General features: G+C 46.0%; 1 protein-coding gene across 4 annotated transcripts in view; it reads right to left on the bottom strand.

Moving 5' to 3' along the window:
* Positions 1 to 16,245, bottom strand: part of tmem131 (transmembrane protein 131) — a 29,520-nt gene extending 13,275 nt beyond the window's left edge. For 2 of the 4 annotated variants that reach the window (XM_076045721.1, XM_076045722.1), the window contains exons 1-16: positions 15,975 to 16,245; positions 13,351 to 13,412; positions 13,185 to 13,225; positions 10,060 to 10,128; positions 8,570 to 8,690; positions 3,095 to 3,211; positions 2,855 to 2,977; positions 2,664 to 2,744; positions 2,434 to 2,584; positions 2,292 to 2,348; positions 2,128 to 2,189; positions 1,889 to 1,997; positions 1,208 to 1,316; positions 936 to 1,089; positions 666 to 836; positions 33 to 143 (exon numbers count right to left, since the gene is read on the bottom strand). In XM_076045721.1, coding sequence (XP_075901836.1) covers positions 33 to 143; positions 666 to 836; positions 936 to 1,089; positions 1,208 to 1,316; positions 1,889 to 1,997; positions 2,128 to 2,189; positions 2,292 to 2,348; positions 2,434 to 2,584; positions 2,664 to 2,744; positions 2,855 to 2,977; positions 3,095 to 3,211; positions 8,570 to 8,690; positions 10,060 to 10,128; positions 13,185 to 13,225; positions 13,351 to 13,412; positions 15,975 to 16,146 — 1,710 coding nt within the window. In that variant the 5' untranslated portion in view covers positions 16,147 to 16,245. The remainder of the gene's footprint in view (positions 1 to 32; positions 144 to 665; positions 837 to 935; positions 1,090 to 1,207; positions 1,317 to 1,888; positions 1,998 to 2,127; positions 2,190 to 2,291; positions 2,349 to 2,433; positions 2,585 to 2,663; positions 2,745 to 2,854; positions 2,978 to 3,094; positions 3,212 to 8,569; positions 8,691 to 10,059; positions 10,129 to 13,184; positions 13,226 to 13,350; positions 13,413 to 15,974) is intronic. The other 2 variants (XM_076045723.1, XM_076045724.1) reach the window with 1 other exon arrangement.
* Positions 16,246 to 18,860: the final 2,615 nt, after the last annotated feature.

The following is an 18,860-nucleotide window of genomic DNA, read 5'->3' as shown; positions in this document are numbered from 1 at the left end:
CACACACAGGATGTGGTGTTTCTACCTCTTACCTCTATGGGATTACTGTTCACCACCACAAATATGATGCTGCTGGTGTGCGTTGCGCTGCACACGCCAAAGTCCAGCAGGTTGTCCATCAGACTTGGGGGCAGAACCAGTGGCTGGACATAAACATGGGGTTCACAGACACACACACAGACAAACAGTTAAATCAGAGGAAACTCTTACACAGGATATTTTCCTCATATTTAATTTGGAGGCAGTTAAATCCAATTAGCACAAAGGAAAGACGGCGGCTAATTTTTATCGTTTTATTTTTTTGGGAGTTTGACTCCAATCAAATAAATGCAGTTATGCAGGTGTGGTTCAGTGTCCTGCTGAACGTAACCTGTAGAGGTATTAAACAGTTGAGATTTTTCTGCATATGGCAGCGATGGTGAGACACCGAGGCAGAATTTACTTTCTCAAAGCATCTTATCAAAAGATCCCGCGTCACTGTCTTAAACTATAAAAGGAGATGAAAAGTACACACAACTTAGACCTAATGTTTCTGGAACAATTAACTTTCATCCAATTCCACTGTGAGGAAAACTAATGAACCACCACAGAGATTTTTTTTGGATACTGTCCAGAGAATAGTTTGACAATAATTTGACACAAAGTGTTTTGTTTTTTCTTTGTACCTCCAGGAAGCCTGTGTAGGCCCGAATGGGCAGGTGGAACTTTGACGCGTTTGTGATGAGCAGGATGTTGCTGTCTATGTGGATGGAGGGCCGGACTGGCCGGAAGAGGAGGGAAAAAATGTAGCGCGATTCGTGGGGAGCGATTACGATGGGGGAGCTGAAGTTCTGCGCCTGAAAGCGACACAGTGGGGAGAAAAAAAAAGGGTTTTAATATTTTTGTGCACGTCATGGCTGCAGCTCCGGGTTCGCTCTCAGTGTCGTCGCTCCAACCTGGAACATAGTTTTGGCCTCTTCCGGCAGGGACACGTTGTGTATCCGCATGGCGAAGCTAAAGGCGTTAGTGAGGAAGATGGGTCTGTCCACCGGGTCGACCGGACTGTCTCTGATATGGAACAATGTGGCTGTGTGGTCGAAGCCCAGGTAGCTGACAGACGAGATGGAAAAAAGTGATTAACAAAACTAAAAAAAACACAACTAAAAACTAAAAATGTAATAATCTATTTCAGTCCGATGTGTTTTTATCCCCCTGTAAAGTAACTCACCCTTCTAAAACTTCAGCCTGGTATGGGATTTCCAGTTTGGAATAACTCTTTTCTTTTGCTTTAACTGTTATTTTCCCAGAGAACTGATATGGTCTTCTTGCTTTCGAGGCTGTAAAGGAGAAATAAAGAAAATCATAATTACACAAGCGCATTGTAAAGGAGGAGGGAGGGCCGAAAAAACAATAAATGAAAAAAAATAACACGCACACAGACGCGAGCATCATTGAGGAAGTTGTGCAATGCAAAAACTAAAGAGAGGTTACTAATTCCTTGAGTGAATGTTATGTGACCGAAAGGCACAACGGCACAGACAGACAGAAAGGAAAGTTGTTGTTGTTTTGTGAACGCGCCGAAAGCTCTCGTTACGCCCCGCGGTCGTTAAAGAAGCAGCGGGTGGAAATAAGGACCGTTTTCCCCACAAGCTGTCCTCTAGCACATAAACGAGGGAGAAGTGTAATCTCCTCCGACAGCGGTGGTCAAGGTTGCATTGCTGCACGTGGCAGAAAAAGGGAACAGGATGGAAACGAAGGCAGCCGCTTGGAAACCACAGCGAGTGCGAGGGAACAAAAAACACACACGTGCTGTTCAGCAGCAGCAAAGTCTGCATTTCCCCCCCCCCGCAACTGTCTATCTATTGGTCTTGTGCAGGGACGTCCCGTGACCGCGTGGATGTCTACTCACCATCAAAACTGATGCTTGCAACTTTGGTATATCTGCTGTCTCCAGCCTTGAGTGTGACGGCTCTGAAGTCTATTGTCACGGCCTCGTTGGATGGCGTTGTGCGCACACTCTGAATAGAGGGAAAAAAACACAAAAAACAAAACGTCCAGTCAGGGTGGATGAGGTTACATAATGCTCAACATGTCCCCCATGGCTTCTTTTTTCTTTTTTTTGTAAGGGAGACCTGCAAAGACACCTACTGTAATGGGGACATCTTTTGTTCCCGAATTTAAAAGGTGTAGATTCAGCATTTTGGGACGATCTGCGCGAGAAAGCAGAGGTGATTAATGTCATTGACGAAGCACAAAGAGCATCTGCTGATAAACTGGAGCTTCCTTCTTTTTAGTGGGGGGGGGTTTGGTACCTTGTGATCGCAGTGTACCAAAGTCAAGCATCTCTGTGGAGGAGTAAATACCAGGAGCTGCAAAGGAAGGAGGGAGTAAAACATCAGCCTGATAGCACAGAGAGGGCGCCCTCTATTCACTGAGAGGTGGGGGTGGACGCACCCGAGGTGACCTCCACCTCCACTGGGAGGATGATGAACTGGTCCTCGTCGGGGGCATTGGTTTTGATCCTGATGAAAGCCGTGTGGTTGTCCACGTCCCTGGACGAGAAGCTGGCTCTCATCACCCCCTTCGTCTCGAACGGAGGAATCTCCTGGAAAACAGGAAGAAGACAGCCGGTTCGTATCGAAACCATACTGCATCAAAGGTTCAGCGGGGACGAGGGGACTTACCCATAACTTCCCAGTTCCTCCCTGCTGACCTGTGGGAAGCTCTAGATGAAGATCTCCGCCACTGGAGTACATCTCCACCACCTTGAGGCGGCAGGAGCAGAGCAGAACAGAGCAGAACATCAAACCCCGGACCAGAGATGCACAACGATAGTTTTTTTTTTTAAACCAATGAGAGGCTCTGTGTAGGATACCTGCAGCGGTTCACTGTAGGGGTTGTGGATGTGTATGAGCGGCGAGAAGCTGCTGTTGACGGGGACTCGAGCCCCGATGAAGGGCCGCAGTCTGTAGGGGTTGGGGATGCCGACCCCAAACACCTTGGACAGAGCAAAAGGACACAACGGAGCAGAGTGAGCAACAAAATACAAAACAAAACAAATATTCCTCCAACAGTCGAGGAGGAAGCCACTTCAATATTCTGGTCGCTCACTGACCTGGTATGTGAACACTCCGTGGTGTGACGTGTTAATAAATAAAGTGTTTTCTACATTCCCGACCACTCGGGCGAGAAACACCACGTCGAAGGACGTGTTGCCGCCCGGCGGGATCACCTGTCGGCAGAGAAGAAAGGGAAAAATAAAGAGAGGGCGTTAATGAAAAGGAAGCGGCTGCCATGCTGACCCCCGCCCCACTTTCCCCTGAGCAGCCGCCTCAATAACCCGACAAGTCTCACACCTCCCGACCTCAAGGCCGGCTGTCGCCAACACGTTACAGCCAAGGGCGAACTTTGAGTCTAACATTGGGGGGGGGGGGGGGGGGGGGGGGGGGGGTTGAGGTTTCCACCTGTGAAGCAGGTCTGAGGACACTGAGGCCCCAGTCAGATATGCTTAGGGATCCTATCAGCACTCTTTTTAATACTTTGAGAAATAAAAGAAAACTTGATCAAATTAGGAACAATAACTTATTTATTTTTCCACAACATTAAGCAAAAGCACCAACGACCTGTTTACGTATCTGTGAAACAGAAATTAACTGTTTGCAGACCGGCTTTCTGTCTAAGGTGTCCAACTTAGACAAACCACTACATGGTTCTGCCTTTTTTGCGTCACAGTTGAAAGTACCCAAGTCTTCAACCTTTTAAGAGCACTAAAGCTCCTCCTCCCTGCTTCAGGGGATGAGACTGACTGGTACAACAAGGAGCAACCTGACCAGAGCAACCGACCTCAGTAAATAAGCCACGCACCATTTTTGTATTCAAGTTGTGTGCCTTGTGTGAATGCAGGAGGTATCAATGAATCTATCAGCAGTGATTGTATGGCGTGTATTTTCACATTTACTCAGCAACATAGCATCACATTTTTTTCTATACAAAACAAAAGCTCGTTTTAGCCCTGAAGTGGTTCAGAATGCGTCATTTTACAAAGCTCACTTTACATTTATATTGTTCTATTGTAACAAAAGGTTTATGTTCTCATCAAAAAACAGGCAACATGCCACATGATCTACATGTGTTTCATATGTATTTTCTTTGTTTACAGAAAAAAAATAAGGCATCACAAAGCTTATGATCCAATACAGGCACAGATTAGTGCTGAATACTAAATAAGCCTGATCACTGAAAATACTCACAGGTCTTAAAGAATGAATGCATGTATTCAAATACATGACTTACACGCTCTTATCTAGATGCACAACGTGCAAAAAAACCCTCAAAATATTACACAAAGAAAAGAGAAAAATGCTTTATAACTGATACTGAGATTATTTCTACCAATTACATTTTCTATATCCCCCTTAATTCATGAAGAAATGTGGAAAAAATACTTTGACTCAATCACTGGTGATGTTACTGATCACTTTCAAATTGATTAATCAATTAAATAAGTCACATACAATAACCTCTGTGTCAGCTAATTATGGATTTTGAATATACCACCTAACCTTTCATGTATCACGTATGACTTACCTGCAACTCTGAAGTGCTGGCTTTCTCTAACTCGCCCTCTCTGACCAGCTCAACTTCACCTCTTTAGTATGAAAGCAGACATGAATAAGGTGTAGAAAAATGCTGATGGGAAGCCCAGTCCAATATGAAAATCATGTTTGTCTTAATGTTTTATTTTTTTTTTTTAAATTCAAACATAATCACTTCTTAACACGTGGAACCCTTCTCATTATCAATAATACAAAATCATCTAACTCTTCATATAGCACCTACCATATAGCAGAAAAGGAGGCGTGTCCCTCAGAGTTGCCGTAGGGCGGAAGTGAGCAGAGTTTTACGGCAGTTGTGCGCCGTGTGTGCTCTCTCTGGCCTGTTTAATATTTTATACACACACCCAGTATAGGTGAAGCCAGAAAGCTCGGCTACACCACATTCAAGTGTACCTTGCAAGAGTGTAAATTGCAAGTTAGCAAGACGTTGAATCAGAATGTCCACTTAACATCAACAGGTCGTCTAGACATAAAAAGTGATTCTTCTCCTGGACAAAACACATTTTTGCTTCGTTTTGTTTTTTGTCGATGTTGTTTTTGCATGGTAAAACCCAGATAGAAGCAACATTTCTAATCTGAAAATAAAAGAAAAGCTACACAAAAGAGTCTTCATGACGTCTTGTTCACAGACAAAGGCGGGACAAAATGTACTGCTGATAGTGGAGGGAGTAACAGGGTGGAGGAGTTAAAGTCACTGCAAAGTGGGACAAAGTTGCAAAGAGCTATTGGAAGGGGGCGGAGCCTGGACAGTAATCATAACAGGAAACACACTTCAGACTCCAGTTATCTTTCTTTCTTTTTTTGTAAATGTCTTGCATGATTGATCATCCCCTGAAACTCCCTCAATTCCCCCGACCACCTGGATATTTTTAGCCTTCTGTTTACAGCCTCCTGCTCAAACGCCAGGATTCAAACGCCCGTTCAAACACTGGCTTTGTTAAAACCTCCACGTGTTTCAGAGGGAGACAGAAACACGGTGGTCTTACATTTTCTGTTCTAGGACAGTGTTTTGATACAAGTCAACAGTATCAAACAAAATCATTCTAAGCCCTACGAAAATGTCCTGCGCCGAACAAAACAAAACAAAACCACAGGTAATACAAAAAGTAAATCCTATGGTTTCGGAGACACGGGAGGAAAAGGGAGAAAAGGGAGGCACAAAAAACGTCCAAGGACCTTCGGTTCGCCTTGCAACCGTGACTCCGCCCACGCTCAGGTACTGCTCAGGCTTTTGGAAATGCTTTCCAGCTGTGCTGTCCTGTACCGTGAACGGCTGGCACTAGCCGCACAGGGCTAGTTGAAAAGTGTCTCCAGAGGGCGGCGCCTGCCCCTCCCTGCCCCTGGGGGTGTGATCACTGACATGGGAGGGACATTAGAAAAGAACAGAATGGCTTTATGTATCCCACATTGGGGAAGTGTACATCCACTAGCAGGCAAAAGAAGTGAAGGATGGTCTTTTGTAGTTTTTGGAGACTTGTTAGAGGACGCTGGTAAAAAATAATAATAATAATGATAATAAAAAAAAATAAAGACTTCTGCATAATATGGGACACTTAACTCCTTTACAATCGCGCTTACAGCAACTTCTGCTCTAAAAGGTGAGTCAGTGAGGGCAAAGATCCTTATTTTACACAGACAACTGCCTCCACTTCCACTTTTAGTTTAATGTGAAGAAACTAAATCAAGCCACAAAAAAAAAAGAACCTTCCGCTTCTGGGGGAGCGGGGAGAACCCACAACAACTAAATAGTTTCAACAAAACAGAGTTTTACAAACAAATAAACATCATAAGTCATCAGGTTTGAATTCAAAACACAGCAGAGACATGTGGGGAATGTAGTTCCCGGCAAGATGTGGGAGACTCCTGGTGCCACTAGACAAGTCGAAACAACAAAACTAACTGGAGGTGGAAGACACACACACACACACACACACACACACACACACACACACACACACACACACACACACACACACACACACACACACACACACACACACACACACACACACACAATTATCTGTGCAGTTAAACGCTCAGGTGAAACTGGGAGATGCCGCCTTTATTGTGCGGAGAGCAGGAATGTGAACATTTGACTCCCGATGAAGACGCCGATAACTGCAAACGGGCCTCATCTCAAGCGCCGAGAGGTCGAGGCAGGACATTCCACCCTAAAGAATGTTTACCAGCACACCACAAGCATGACTGCTGCTGCAGCATTTGTTTTGTTCTCTGGTGGCAATAAAGACCAATAATCCTACTTTTGTTCCTGCTCCTACTGACAACCTTTACACGAAAATGAAATATCCCAGTCTGGAAGTGGATGTGTTGTGTTATGACTCAGGGTGTTTGTGAACCAAGAGCTGGGTCCCACGTCAAAACACACACATGACTGACGAACTGCACACTGAGAAGTTCACTTGTGAATGGCTCAGACTTCCACGACACTGTGACGCTGCCAGAGAACGCAACACAAGCTATTGCACAATATTGCGCGGCAGACTGCTTTATCTAAACTTTATCTGCGTGTGCGTGTGCGTGCGTCCCTTGAGGCCAGACAAGATGCTCATAGCTGCACAGTCTCAGCATGTCTGTGGAGCAAAACGCACATGCAAGCCAAGTGATGCTGAAGTGAGAGAACAAGCTTTTCCTGTAGCAGGGCCCCGGGGGTGAGAGAGGTGGTGGTGGTGGGGGGGGGGTCGCGATGTTTTGGTTCGCCAAGCAGCAAACTACAGACACACGCACACACAACAAAACAAACAATCATCTTGAGCTGTTTTTTTGTCTGTTAAAACTTGCGCAGCTTAAAGGGGGGAAAAAAAACGCAACAAAAAAAAAACAAGTATAACCTCCTTAACACAGTTCAACAACATAATCATTATCAATTTTAAGATCAATGTGTTGGCAAAAGCAAGTGTGACGAGCATATAGTCAGCACCCAACACTGCAAAAACGTAAAGAGGTGTTGTGGTATCGCTGGCGACAGCGGCTGAAACTTAAAGGAAGAGATCAGCGAGGAATGAACATTGGTTTTCATTCCTCTGGTTTCTCCACTGAAGCGTCTGAACCCGTGTCATTGGGCGGAATTCCACAAACCTGTGACAATCTCAATCCGAAACACGCGCCATAGGCAAAACCCAAAACAACAGATAACTTCAGCTGCTCCAAATTAAAACCTCCTCCAATCAGGTTTCCAATCTTGGGACAGTGAGACAAAATTGCTTTGTGCCACAGCAGCAAATCCCTTGCAGAGACGAGCGTACGGTCCGCTGTCCACCGATAATGACCCCATTTGCTAATTTATGGATGAACTGCTCCTTTATGCGACCTAAGCAGAAATGTGACTAACGGCTTTGGGCATGTGTCTGAGGTCAGCGGGTCCCTCCCCTTGCACGGCGCAGCGCTGAGGCACAGCGAGCTCGTGCTCCTGGGGTTCAGAGGCTGCGTCCTCTGGGGAGGAAGGCTGCATCCTGCCGCCTTAAAATAACACTTCACGCTTTCAAATCAAAAAAAGAAAAGAAAAAAACTACTAAGAAAAAAAAGAAGCTGCAGAGGTAAACTTCCTCAGTTGGTCCTGATAACGAGAATCAAAGAGATCAGAACTGAGTGTACAGGAACCTCTGTTGCACGCACACATTAGCATGCCCCTAAATATAGTTTGAACAAAATCACCACCTGCCGCCTCAGACACAGCAAATGTGTGAAATGTTTCCAGTTTCAATTACGTCAAATCAGTCAGGCAGAACAAACTAAAACGAAAAAACAACCTCTGGTCAGATGTTAATTCAACAGTGATGTCAACACACTGGCTGGTGAATTTAAAGACGCCCGAGAGGTGAGTTGGAAATGAAAACGATACGTCCTGCTGTCCAAAGAGTTGTCGTCAGAAAAAGGAAATGTTGACAGGAAACGGCAGCAGTGGTGTTGGTGTTGGTGGTGGTGGGGTGTTTTACAGAGGTGCCGGAGGTACTTACCCTATTTTGGAAAAACGATGCGTGAAAATGCGCCGTCGTCGCCGATATTGATATCAAACTAATTTGTTCTGAGCTAGGATTATGTAAATAAACTTTCTCCAGTTTTGGCATTCCAACGGGCCTACAAACACAAGAAGAAAAACAACAAGACAAAAAGCTGTTAGTGCACAAAACCACGTGCTGCTCATCTTGAGTTACTTATAAATCCACTCGATACAGAGTTGTGGCACGTGAAGCCATGAAAAGGCTCAGGTGAGGTGATGGATGTCAACCTGGTTAATCAACCAGGTTAGTTATGGATCAATGGTGATGAACCTCAAAAGGAGGATGAGAAACGGTGGAGGCCTCGGCAGCCTTGGGAGGCTTTTTTCAAATCAAACTGGTTTATTAAGTGACAGCGATGACCGGCACTTCACATTCTCCGCAGTCTTTGGCCGGCGCACAACTGGTTTTGCATGCCATGCCTACTTACTTAATGTGACAGCACAGCGTGAACGCTTGAATTTCCCTATCTGCCAGCCGGCCGTGCGGTTTTCCCTCATTTCAATACAGTATGAAAATCAGGCCGGCCGGGGCTGCTTCTGGATGGTCGTCACGCGACCAGTCAGAACACACAGCTTAGCGAAAGTGTTGTGCTGGCTGATGGCTCACACGGTCCATCCATCCATCCATCCATCTATCCATCCAATACCCACCATCAATACTCCATTCTTTCTGAACTCAGGGTTGTGGGGGTCTGCTGGAGTCTATCCCGGCACCACACACTATATAAGACCTAAAAGTGGCGGCTGGAGGTTATTTATTAACAGGCTCCATCTGGAAGCTGCCTTTGTTTCCGTCGCTGGTGGACGGGACGTGAAATCTCTCTCAAGGTTTCTTTTCATTCATTCGCAGCTGATAAGACGGATTGTTTGGGGAGGAAGTGGGACGGAGGAGTTGCAGGGCTTGGCAGCTGGGTATGTGTGTGTATGTGTGTGAGTGAGTGAGTGAGTGAGTGAGTGAGTGAGTGAGTGAGTGAGTGAGTGAGTGAGTGAGTGAGTGAGTGAGAGAGAGAGAGAGGGAGTCGGCCGAGGGCGCTGGCCACACCCTCTGCGAGTACTAAGTCACACAGGGCGCCCTGGTTGGGTGTGCTCGCCCGTGTCTGGCTGCTGGCTCGCACCACATGGGTGTGAACGTCCCGTCAGGAATGGAATGCGATCCGATAACTGAAGCAAGGTGCCAGCGTCGCACCGAAAGAAAAAACAATGTGATTTTTGTGCTGTGTCACCGCATTGTTAATGACGGCTTGTCCTCAGCTCGGAGCTGAACTTGGCCTCAAAAGGCTCAACGACGGAAAGAAGACATTTTTTTTTTTTTAATCTTAAGAAAAATTGTTTAACGTACAGCGCTCACTAAAATTTGGTCGAAAATCTGTTAAAAACATATATATATATTTTTTTTTCACACAGTAGAGAGCGGCATGGTGTGTATTTCTGCTGGAAGGCACTTACTGTTCGTGAAAGTCCAACATTGGAGGTTCAAATCGTATAGGTCGGCAGTTCCCACGGTGCGGAGATGTGCTGCAGGAGAGAGGGAGATGCGACAGCGGCAGCATCAGAAGCAGCAGCAGCTGCAGCACGACGGGCAAAATCGTATCCATGTTTGGGTGCATTTCAAAACAAGTCAGGAGGCTAAACGCGCGAGGGCACGGCGAGAAAGCCAGCGGCCGTGTTTCCGCGGTTTCGCCATGAGGGGAAAAAGTGGGAGTGGAATCTGCATGGGGAGCGAGAGCGGCGCCCGCCGCTCGCTGGTTTAATCTCTTCTGACACAAAGGTAGCAACTTTCGGAGCAGCCCTGTGTGCTTCCGGGACACAGACGCGACTCACCGAACCTGCTCAACAACCGGTGGATCCACAACAATGGGCCGCCGCCATCGAAGAACTGGAGGATCCCTTTCTCCAGCAGAGGCCTGCCAGCCTTTAGCTTTAATCATAAATCCACCATGGATTAAGGCGGGGTTTCTTTTAAGATAGGGATTTCATATTGGACTTAATAAGGTTTTCCCCCTACAGTCGAATGTTGTGCTCATGTAGAGCGGTCGCTTTGCGTGAAAAGCGTCCGACAACAGGAAGTGTAGATTGTAGCGGATTAAACGGCAGGAAGGACACGTGCTGAGCAGGAAGTGATGGCGTGTCACTTTTGCGGAAGACTCGACGGGACGCCGAGAGATTTCACGCGGCCGCTCCGCAGTCACAGAATCCACCCGAGATCCATTTCACCCATTGACTTCCACCACGACGTGTACGGCAGGAGACAATGGGCTGCAGGCGGGGTGGATTTCCATCCCCCAACGCCCGAGGCAGCAGGTGATCCAGGCGGAGGCCTTGAACCGGCAACAGGTGATCCGCCCCCCCACCCTCAGTCCTCATGCCTCTGAGACGTATAGATAGACCTTTCTATCTATACATCAGGCAGACTTTAAGGAGAAGATTGAGCAGGTCGGAGGCACACCAGGGAGATGTATATTCTTATGGACTTCACGTCTCTGTGAATCCTGCACAAACCCCTCTGGTTTCCTGCTTTGAGCGCCGATGTGTCCACGCGCAGCCGTGTGTAACCGGAGCAGCTGCAGCAGCGGCTGGGAGGGTCCAGTCGCACACAAACCCGGTTCAGGCGGCCCGCAGGACTTCACACGGGGAGGTTTGCTATGCCTTCGGGTCCCTGCGGAGGTGACTGGCAGGGCGTGAGGGACAGTAAACGGTAACCAGAGCCGCCTGGCAGCCCGGCAGCAGACTTTAAGGAGAAGAGTGAGCAGGTCGGACACACACCAGGGAGAGTCGAGGCTGAGAGATAAAAACCTGTCTGCACAGCAGAGCACGTGGCACGAACATCAGACACACAACGCTGGCTGCACTCACACGCTCAGCAACCCCCCCCGTCAGGCCAGACTGCGGGCGAGGACGAGGTCGAGCAACAAAACTTTTCCCAGACAGGTTTCCTGTCATGTACGACAGTGTTTGCTAGCTGGAGCAGTTCCACCAGTGGGAGAACACAACGCGACGCCTCCCGTGGCTCCAAATCTCAGAGTTCGTCCAGCGGCCTCGGCGCAGGCGAGTCGGGTGGCCGCTTTTTCTGAAGCGCGCCAGGACGTCACCTGATCGACGACACCTGCCCGCTTGCTTCTAGCGCTTGCAGTGACACATGTCACACTATCTGCCCGGGCCGCCCGGCCAGCCCGAGCCTTCTGCCCCGCTGGGATCGTCTCCAGTGGATAGCTGCGGTGTGATCTGGCAGCAGGTGACGCCGAGCAAGTGCTTTCCCAGAAGATGCCTGCCTTTCTGATACAGAGGCTCCATGTTTGAGAGGGCAGGGGTCAAGACAGACTGGGCCGGTTCTGTGTTTGCAGAACAGCGTCGATCCACACACTTTCTCCCGGCGGACTCTGGACAATGTCGACAATGAGCGTCTCAGATGCAGCAGCCTTTACTGACAGTCAATGCATTTTGCAGCGCCCATTTGACTTTTGTTTTTTTAAGTTACTGCAGCTTTTATCCTTCGCGCTGGCATCACAGTTACAACGTGTGTGTGCCCTGTGCAAAAGAGAATTTTAGTCCTTTTCCAGGTGTTTTTTTTTTTTTCCACACGTCCTTGCATGTACGACACATTTCCAGTCTCCAAGGTGACAGAATTTAGTGAACAATCACTCGCTCCATCACTCAGGACTCAGAGGTGGCTGGGAAACTGCTCACCTCTCTATTTTGGGATAAGTGCATTTTATGTTTTTCCCCCCAGCTTTGGGCTGACATGACGCGCTCAGCGTCCGGAACACTAAAGGCCCTCCAGGAACGGTCTCCACAGACAAAAAGGTTCCTCTTCTCACTTGTGTTGAGTCACACGATATTCCTTGTTTAACAAGAGGTTCCATTTACGCCGCAACTCAGTCCGTGATTGCGATGCCTTTGCGACTTGCTGTTTAGGTTTAAACACCCCTTCAATGTCCAGGAGAAGAGACAGAACCACCACTGACTGCTGAATCTCGTTTCTACCTGACTCGAACACAGACGCTGGCTCGAACAACACAAGGTCGCTGCCTTCTCTGAACTCAAAAATAAGGTTTAATGAGCACCTCTCGCTCTCGAGTGACTCACTCCCCCTATGGAATCTATAAGCGGACTGTCTGCCGCTCACAGAGCTCCTCTCACTCATTGTCACTGCTCCCAGAAAACACGTGAGGTGAAAGTTTGCTGGGATTGATTTGCCAGCAGCGTAGGGGATTGTAATAAGGTCGCTAAAGGTGAGAAAAGGTTGCATTGACGGCTAAAGGAAAATCACTACTTGATAAAGCAGCCGAGAGCCGATACAGCGATGCTGCTGCTCCCTCGGCGTCAGTACAACAACTCCTCAGGCGAGACCCACAATATGATCTCGGCGGTGCGACGCGCACAGACGCTAATAGATGCAACCCAAGCGCGGCGCGTGCTGCACGCTGAACAAACGAGACGTTTTCACAGAGGAACCTGCCAATCAGATGACACCCGCAAGTAAAGGCATTTCATCAGACATGCACACACAGACGCTCCCATTTTCTTGTAATGTTGCTTTCAAATATTTCCATGCAGTAAAAGTAGAAACTTACCTTTGATGATGATATAAACTAAAATCAATGTCAGACTCTGCCTGCAAAAAGAGAGATGAAGAGATGAAACACTGATTTCAACACTGACTGATTCATGAGGTGTTCAGGAAGAGGCCACTCGCGTGGCGACTCAAAGAGCTAGCGGAGGAAATAATGTGAGACGTACCTGTAAAAGTCTTCCCTCGTCAAAATGTAAAACTTCTAGTATTGTGTCTGACTGAATGAAAGCTGTAAATGAAAGACAAAAACAGACAGTTAATGTCAAGAGAAGGGGTTTGCTCTTCATCAAGTGGTGCTTCACCCTCGTGCACATCTTTAAAACCCGTTGTTGAGTTTTCCTTCCTTCCCCTCCGCCAGTCAATATCTCCCCCTGATCTGTGGGGTGATACTACGAGGCACGATGATAACAACTCGCTGGCTGAACTTTAATCTCAGGCTTCAGAGGAGGGACCGAGGCCGGTCGAGGCCAGAGACTGCACACACATCTTCTGAGGGAAAGTCTTCTGCCGTCTCATCCAGGTTTACCGAAAGGTAAACGCTTCCCCTGCTACGGCCAAACGCGGGCTCAGCGCTTTCAGGACGTTGGAAGTGTTTCATTTCACTTTTTACAGCGACGCTGAACCCTCCGAGCGTGGAGCGGAACCCGCACTCCCCACGCCGCACTCAGCGTTTCTTACGCCGTTATTCCACAGGGACGCCGTTTCACCTGACACCCGCTAAAACCCGAGGCTTACGCGGCAGCGTCGGCCTCTCGGCAGCTCGTGTTCACAGCGCACAGCGGCGACCGCGGAAACCTGTTTTTAGCAAAAGGCCCCGGCTGACTAATTAAACTGCTGCACCTCTCCACTAAGCTCAGATAAGAGTCATATTTTAGATTACAGTGGGCTGACAGATCAGAGCTCATCTGAATGTTACAGTCACAGTCGTTTTTTTCTTCTATTTTAGACCACGCCGCCCGTCGACATACCTGAGTGCATGATGCACAGCCGCTCAGAGGCACTGTGGCATGAGCTTCAAAGAGGAAATTGAACTATTTTAGAATTCAGCCAGTCGAAAACAAAGTAAGCACTTTTTTTTTTGTTTGTTAGTGCGGTGGGTCATGGTTACTCTGAGGAGCTTCTGGGCAGAGCTCAAGTCAGTTTCTTCCCATAACTTATTTCTTTAATTTAAAGAGGAAGGAAAGAGATTCCCGCTGACCCTCATAGGACATAAGAAGTCTACAAAGACAACCACAGTGCTCGTCCATAATGGCTTATTAAAGGTGCCACATCACAATCACTTCCAGATCTTGTTTGTTAAGGCCTTAAAATGATTAATTAACCTAAAAAAAAACTCCCTCTGGAAAACAGCAAACAGAAGGCTCTAACCGTCTGTTTAGAGCCTGAAACAAACAGATTCTTCACCAGACCGTCCACGTTTGGAAGGTGACAAAAACAAAGCGGCCACAGAGGGTGGAGCCGTCACTGACCTAACAAAGGCCTGAATTTAAGAATTGGGAATTTTTTAGCACAGTTTCTCAAAGGTAGAGCAAGAGTGAAAGGACAACATGGGCCACTCACAATACTGGAGCAACAGACTATAGAATACTGGCAGTAAACACTGGTTAAGTAAAGTTAATGGAATTAAGTAATGTGACCTTTAACAGAAATTTCTCCCGGAGATCAATACGTTCAATGTTGGGGCTCAAATGCCACAACATACAAATACAATTTGCTGAGAGGGGGAAAAAAAGCTAAGCAAAGGGCCTGCGTGAATCTCAGCAGAGTGAAGTTGACTTCGCCACCAAGTGATCTTGTTATCATTGCGTCAGATTGCTAAACCTGCAGTGTTGACTTAAAACAGTGGCATGACGAAGAAAGACAGAAAGAAAGAAAAACTCATCGCCCATCCAATGCACAAACACGCGTTAGATCGCAATAGGTTGTTTTTGTACAGGAAACGATAGTGTCGAAAAGGAAACTGCCCGTTGTTGTGACACATTTGGCAGCCGTCCACCCAGGGACGGACGGACGGCTTAACGCGGTGACCTGACCGCGGGTGGCTAACGTGACAGCTGAACACACCGTTTATTTCTCCACTCTACTGGAGGATGCCGTCACTTTGGGCCGTGAACACACACTGAGCTGGAGGGGGCAAACACCAGGGTCAAGACCAAAAACCAGCAGCCACGTTTACAGTCACCCGACGGTCCGGTCTCCCCACCTTTATTTTACTCTCCGAACGCTAAGAGCTAAGTTACGTTAGCTGCCGTGCTAGCAGCGAAAGGACAACGTTGTCAATTTAGTGGCCAACGTGACACATCTTTTCGTTCCACTAGAGTTTCGTCATCCACGGCAGCAGCAACGGCGGCGAACCTAAGCTAACGCCACGGCTAGCTATTATGCTAACGACCGTCCTATGGTGTGTGTGTGCGTTTGTGTGTGTGTTTTGATCGATGGACTGTTTGACTAACTGAGCCATATATGGAAGAGATAAAAACACAACAACGTCCTGCCGTAGGAAGCCCACAATGACAACAACCAAAGAGGCCACACACACACACACACACACACACACACACACACACACACACACACTAGCTAACTAAAGGTTAAGTTAGCTGTGGTACTCTGACTCGAGGTCCCAGTAACCGAGACACAACTGCTATTTAGCACAGCTCGTACGACTGTTTCCGAGGTGGCGAGCCAGTTGATGGGAAAGTTAGCCAACATACACATCCACAAAAGCACACTTGAGCGTCTAAGGAAGTTAGCGTTAGCCACTGCGGAGGCAGCCAGCTAAGTTACAAACCTTGATTATTGGCCCGCGTCGTGTGCATAAAAGCAATAAATAACATCCTCAATAATCCCGCACACGCCGTTCTTGTTCTTGCGTGACACGGGCGAGAACTTCGGACATCCTCATGTCTCTCCATGCTGCCGTTGTGTCTGTCACAGTGACAACCGAGCGAGTGTGAGGGCATGTCCGTGTAAAGCTCTGCTGACTCTGTCAATCATAGCCACGGGAGAAAGCGCTCGAACTGCACTGAGAGCAGAAGCTAACTAGTGGGCACCGAACTGAAGGCTGGCTTTCATCCTGTCTTCTTCTGCTCGCGCTCTACATCACGTGTTGACACGAGGAGCGGCGAGTGCTTCCCCTACTGGTTTAATCCGACCATTGACGTTTCAGAATAGCCATCATGTTTTGTTTTGTTCAGGTATTTAAAACAACTGCAATAGTCTCTAACTCACTTTGATTTTTTTTCTTGAATTAAAAAAAAACCCCGGATATCCTGTGGCTTAATTATTCAAGTCTGAAGCCTTATTTTAGTTTCAAGTCACCCACTTCAATAATTATAGAAAAATAAAGATTTCAAAACCCTTTACAGCCATTACAATGCCAGTGACTGATTACAGAAGCTACCTGTTGTATTTTTGTACTTTTTTGTAACAACTGGTTAGATTTGAACTAAATTATTAAATCAAAAATGTTTAATGTTTTTTTTTTTTTTTAGTTTTCTAAGCCATGCTAACATAAAAACACGGGAAAGAAATTAACATATTTTACTCAAGTACTTCATAAGAAGAACCATGTTTACTTTTTTAATTTTAAATTTTAAATTTCATACACTCAGGTTTGTTCCTCAATTACTGTTCAGCACACTGAGGTTTGATTAGCTTCCCCCTTTTATGGTCAGTCTCTGGTGGCTGGTGGCCCCATGTGCAACAAGCAGGTTTTTGAGTTTATTAGAGTCCATGGTTGAGGGCAATAAACAGAGATAGAGGCTGATAGCTGATATTTATGGACATGTAAAGAGGGGATGGTATAGATAAAGATAAAGTACACTGTAGATACAGCATAGTGTTTCAGAGAGCAGGTGGAAGATGATTAGTTGATGAACCTTGTTCTGTGGAAAAACAGCAAACTTCACACAAAGCAGAAATAACTAATAAAAGCTCCTTCAGCAAATCATCAAAACGTCTCACGTGAATCGGGAGAACACACAAGTAGATTTCCTGTTTGATGGAAGGTGTCAAAGGTCGGTTACTCTGTGCTGCATTCAGTATCAGCCCAAGAGCCATATAACCAGCAGCCATAACACAATAACTGCAGCAGGTTCGTCTTCCCCATTTTGTGGCAGCACAACTGTTGAGTCCATCTTCAATTTGCTTTGCTCCAGCATGGTGCAATGGATTGCCACTCTTTAAAAGAACACCAAACTTATTGGCTCTGAGTGGTTAAGATGAGCACACTAAAAGTGGGTTTAACTGTCACTGGTAAAATTGTTACACAAGTTATTTTTAGTAGTGCAGTTTCCTGTGTGTTGAAATGAGTCACCAACTCAGTGTTTACAATTCTTTTATATTAGACCTAAAAGTGTATCTGACTGCCCCACAAATCTGGACGGTTGATAAGTGACTATGTGGAAATCTGCCCTTCGTTGTTTGGACAATGGACCACTCAACCCTTTAGTGCAGAAGAAGATCAACTCCACTCATACAATTGTTTTATTTCTGCATTACTCACATTGACTATATAAGTTTAGAATATAACTTAACTTTCTGGACTGTCAAGGACAACATTCTGAGTTGATGGTGATGCTAAAATGATGTAAAAAGTGTGAAAATCAAAAACACAAAGGACGGATTAAAGAGAAGGCTGACAATGAAAATGATCAATCAACATTTGCCAACAGGGACATTGGGCTTTGTGTCATTCCTGAGCGTCAAGCCTGAGGTTGACAATGGTGTCACCTGTTGTGGCAATTTGTCTGATGGATGGATGACGGAGGTGAGGACGAGGAGAAGAATGTGGACCCACATCGGAGTTGGAGATGAGGGTTAGGGTTAGGGCAAGCCAGCAGGCTTGTAGCACAGTCACTCTGTAGCTCTGTAATAAAATTTTAGTGTTGAGCGCCAGACAGGATTCACGTTGCCTATATTTAAAATGTATATATATATATATATATATATATATACATATACATTATATATGTATGTATATATATATATATATATATATATATATATATATATATATATATATATATATATATATATATATATATGTATATATATATATATACATATATATATATATATATAGTGTGTTTATATATACATATACATATATATATATATATATATATATATATATATATATATATATATGTATATATATACATATATAATGTATATGTATACAAAATTAACACCACAATGCAACCAAAAAATTAGTTTGTAGTTTTAAGTTTTTTTTTTTTTATGGTCCAACAGAATTCATTACAACTGAAATTTTTACATTCATAGTCCAATTTCCAACAAATATATCCATCAACAAACAAACACTTATGCAAATGTGACAGTTTAGGGTCCTGTCACTATACCTCCAATTGGCCCACTGGTTAGCGTGCATGACTATTACCTGGTAGTCTGTGGTTCTTAGGCCACCCGGGCCTTCTCCACCTTGCCACACAAACGTAAAAATCATGGAGCCGAAAATCAATGTGAAAATGATTCCTTTAGAAATCAGTGTGTGAGTGACTGTGTGTGTGTGTGCAGTAGCACTCACAGAGGGAGAGTTTGTGTGAAGAAGCGAGAGATGGGGCCTCATGTACAAAAGGTACGCACGCACAAAAACCCTTTGTACGCACCTTTCAATGTCAACGTTCAGATGTCCAAGAAGTGACTTGACCGT

This window comes from Nelusetta ayraudi, unplaced genomic scaffold (genome assembly GCF_046127955.1).
Source record: "Nelusetta ayraudi isolate G7.1 ecotype Tasmania unplaced genomic scaffold, CSIRO-AGI_Nayr_v1 ptg000084l, whole genome shotgun sequence".
Classification (NCBI taxonomy): domain Eukaryota; kingdom Metazoa; phylum Chordata; class Actinopteri; order Tetraodontiformes; family Monacanthidae; genus Nelusetta; species Nelusetta ayraudi.
The sequence above is the reverse complement of the archived record's forward strand: the minus strand, read 5'-3'. Positions and strand labels throughout refer to the sequence as shown.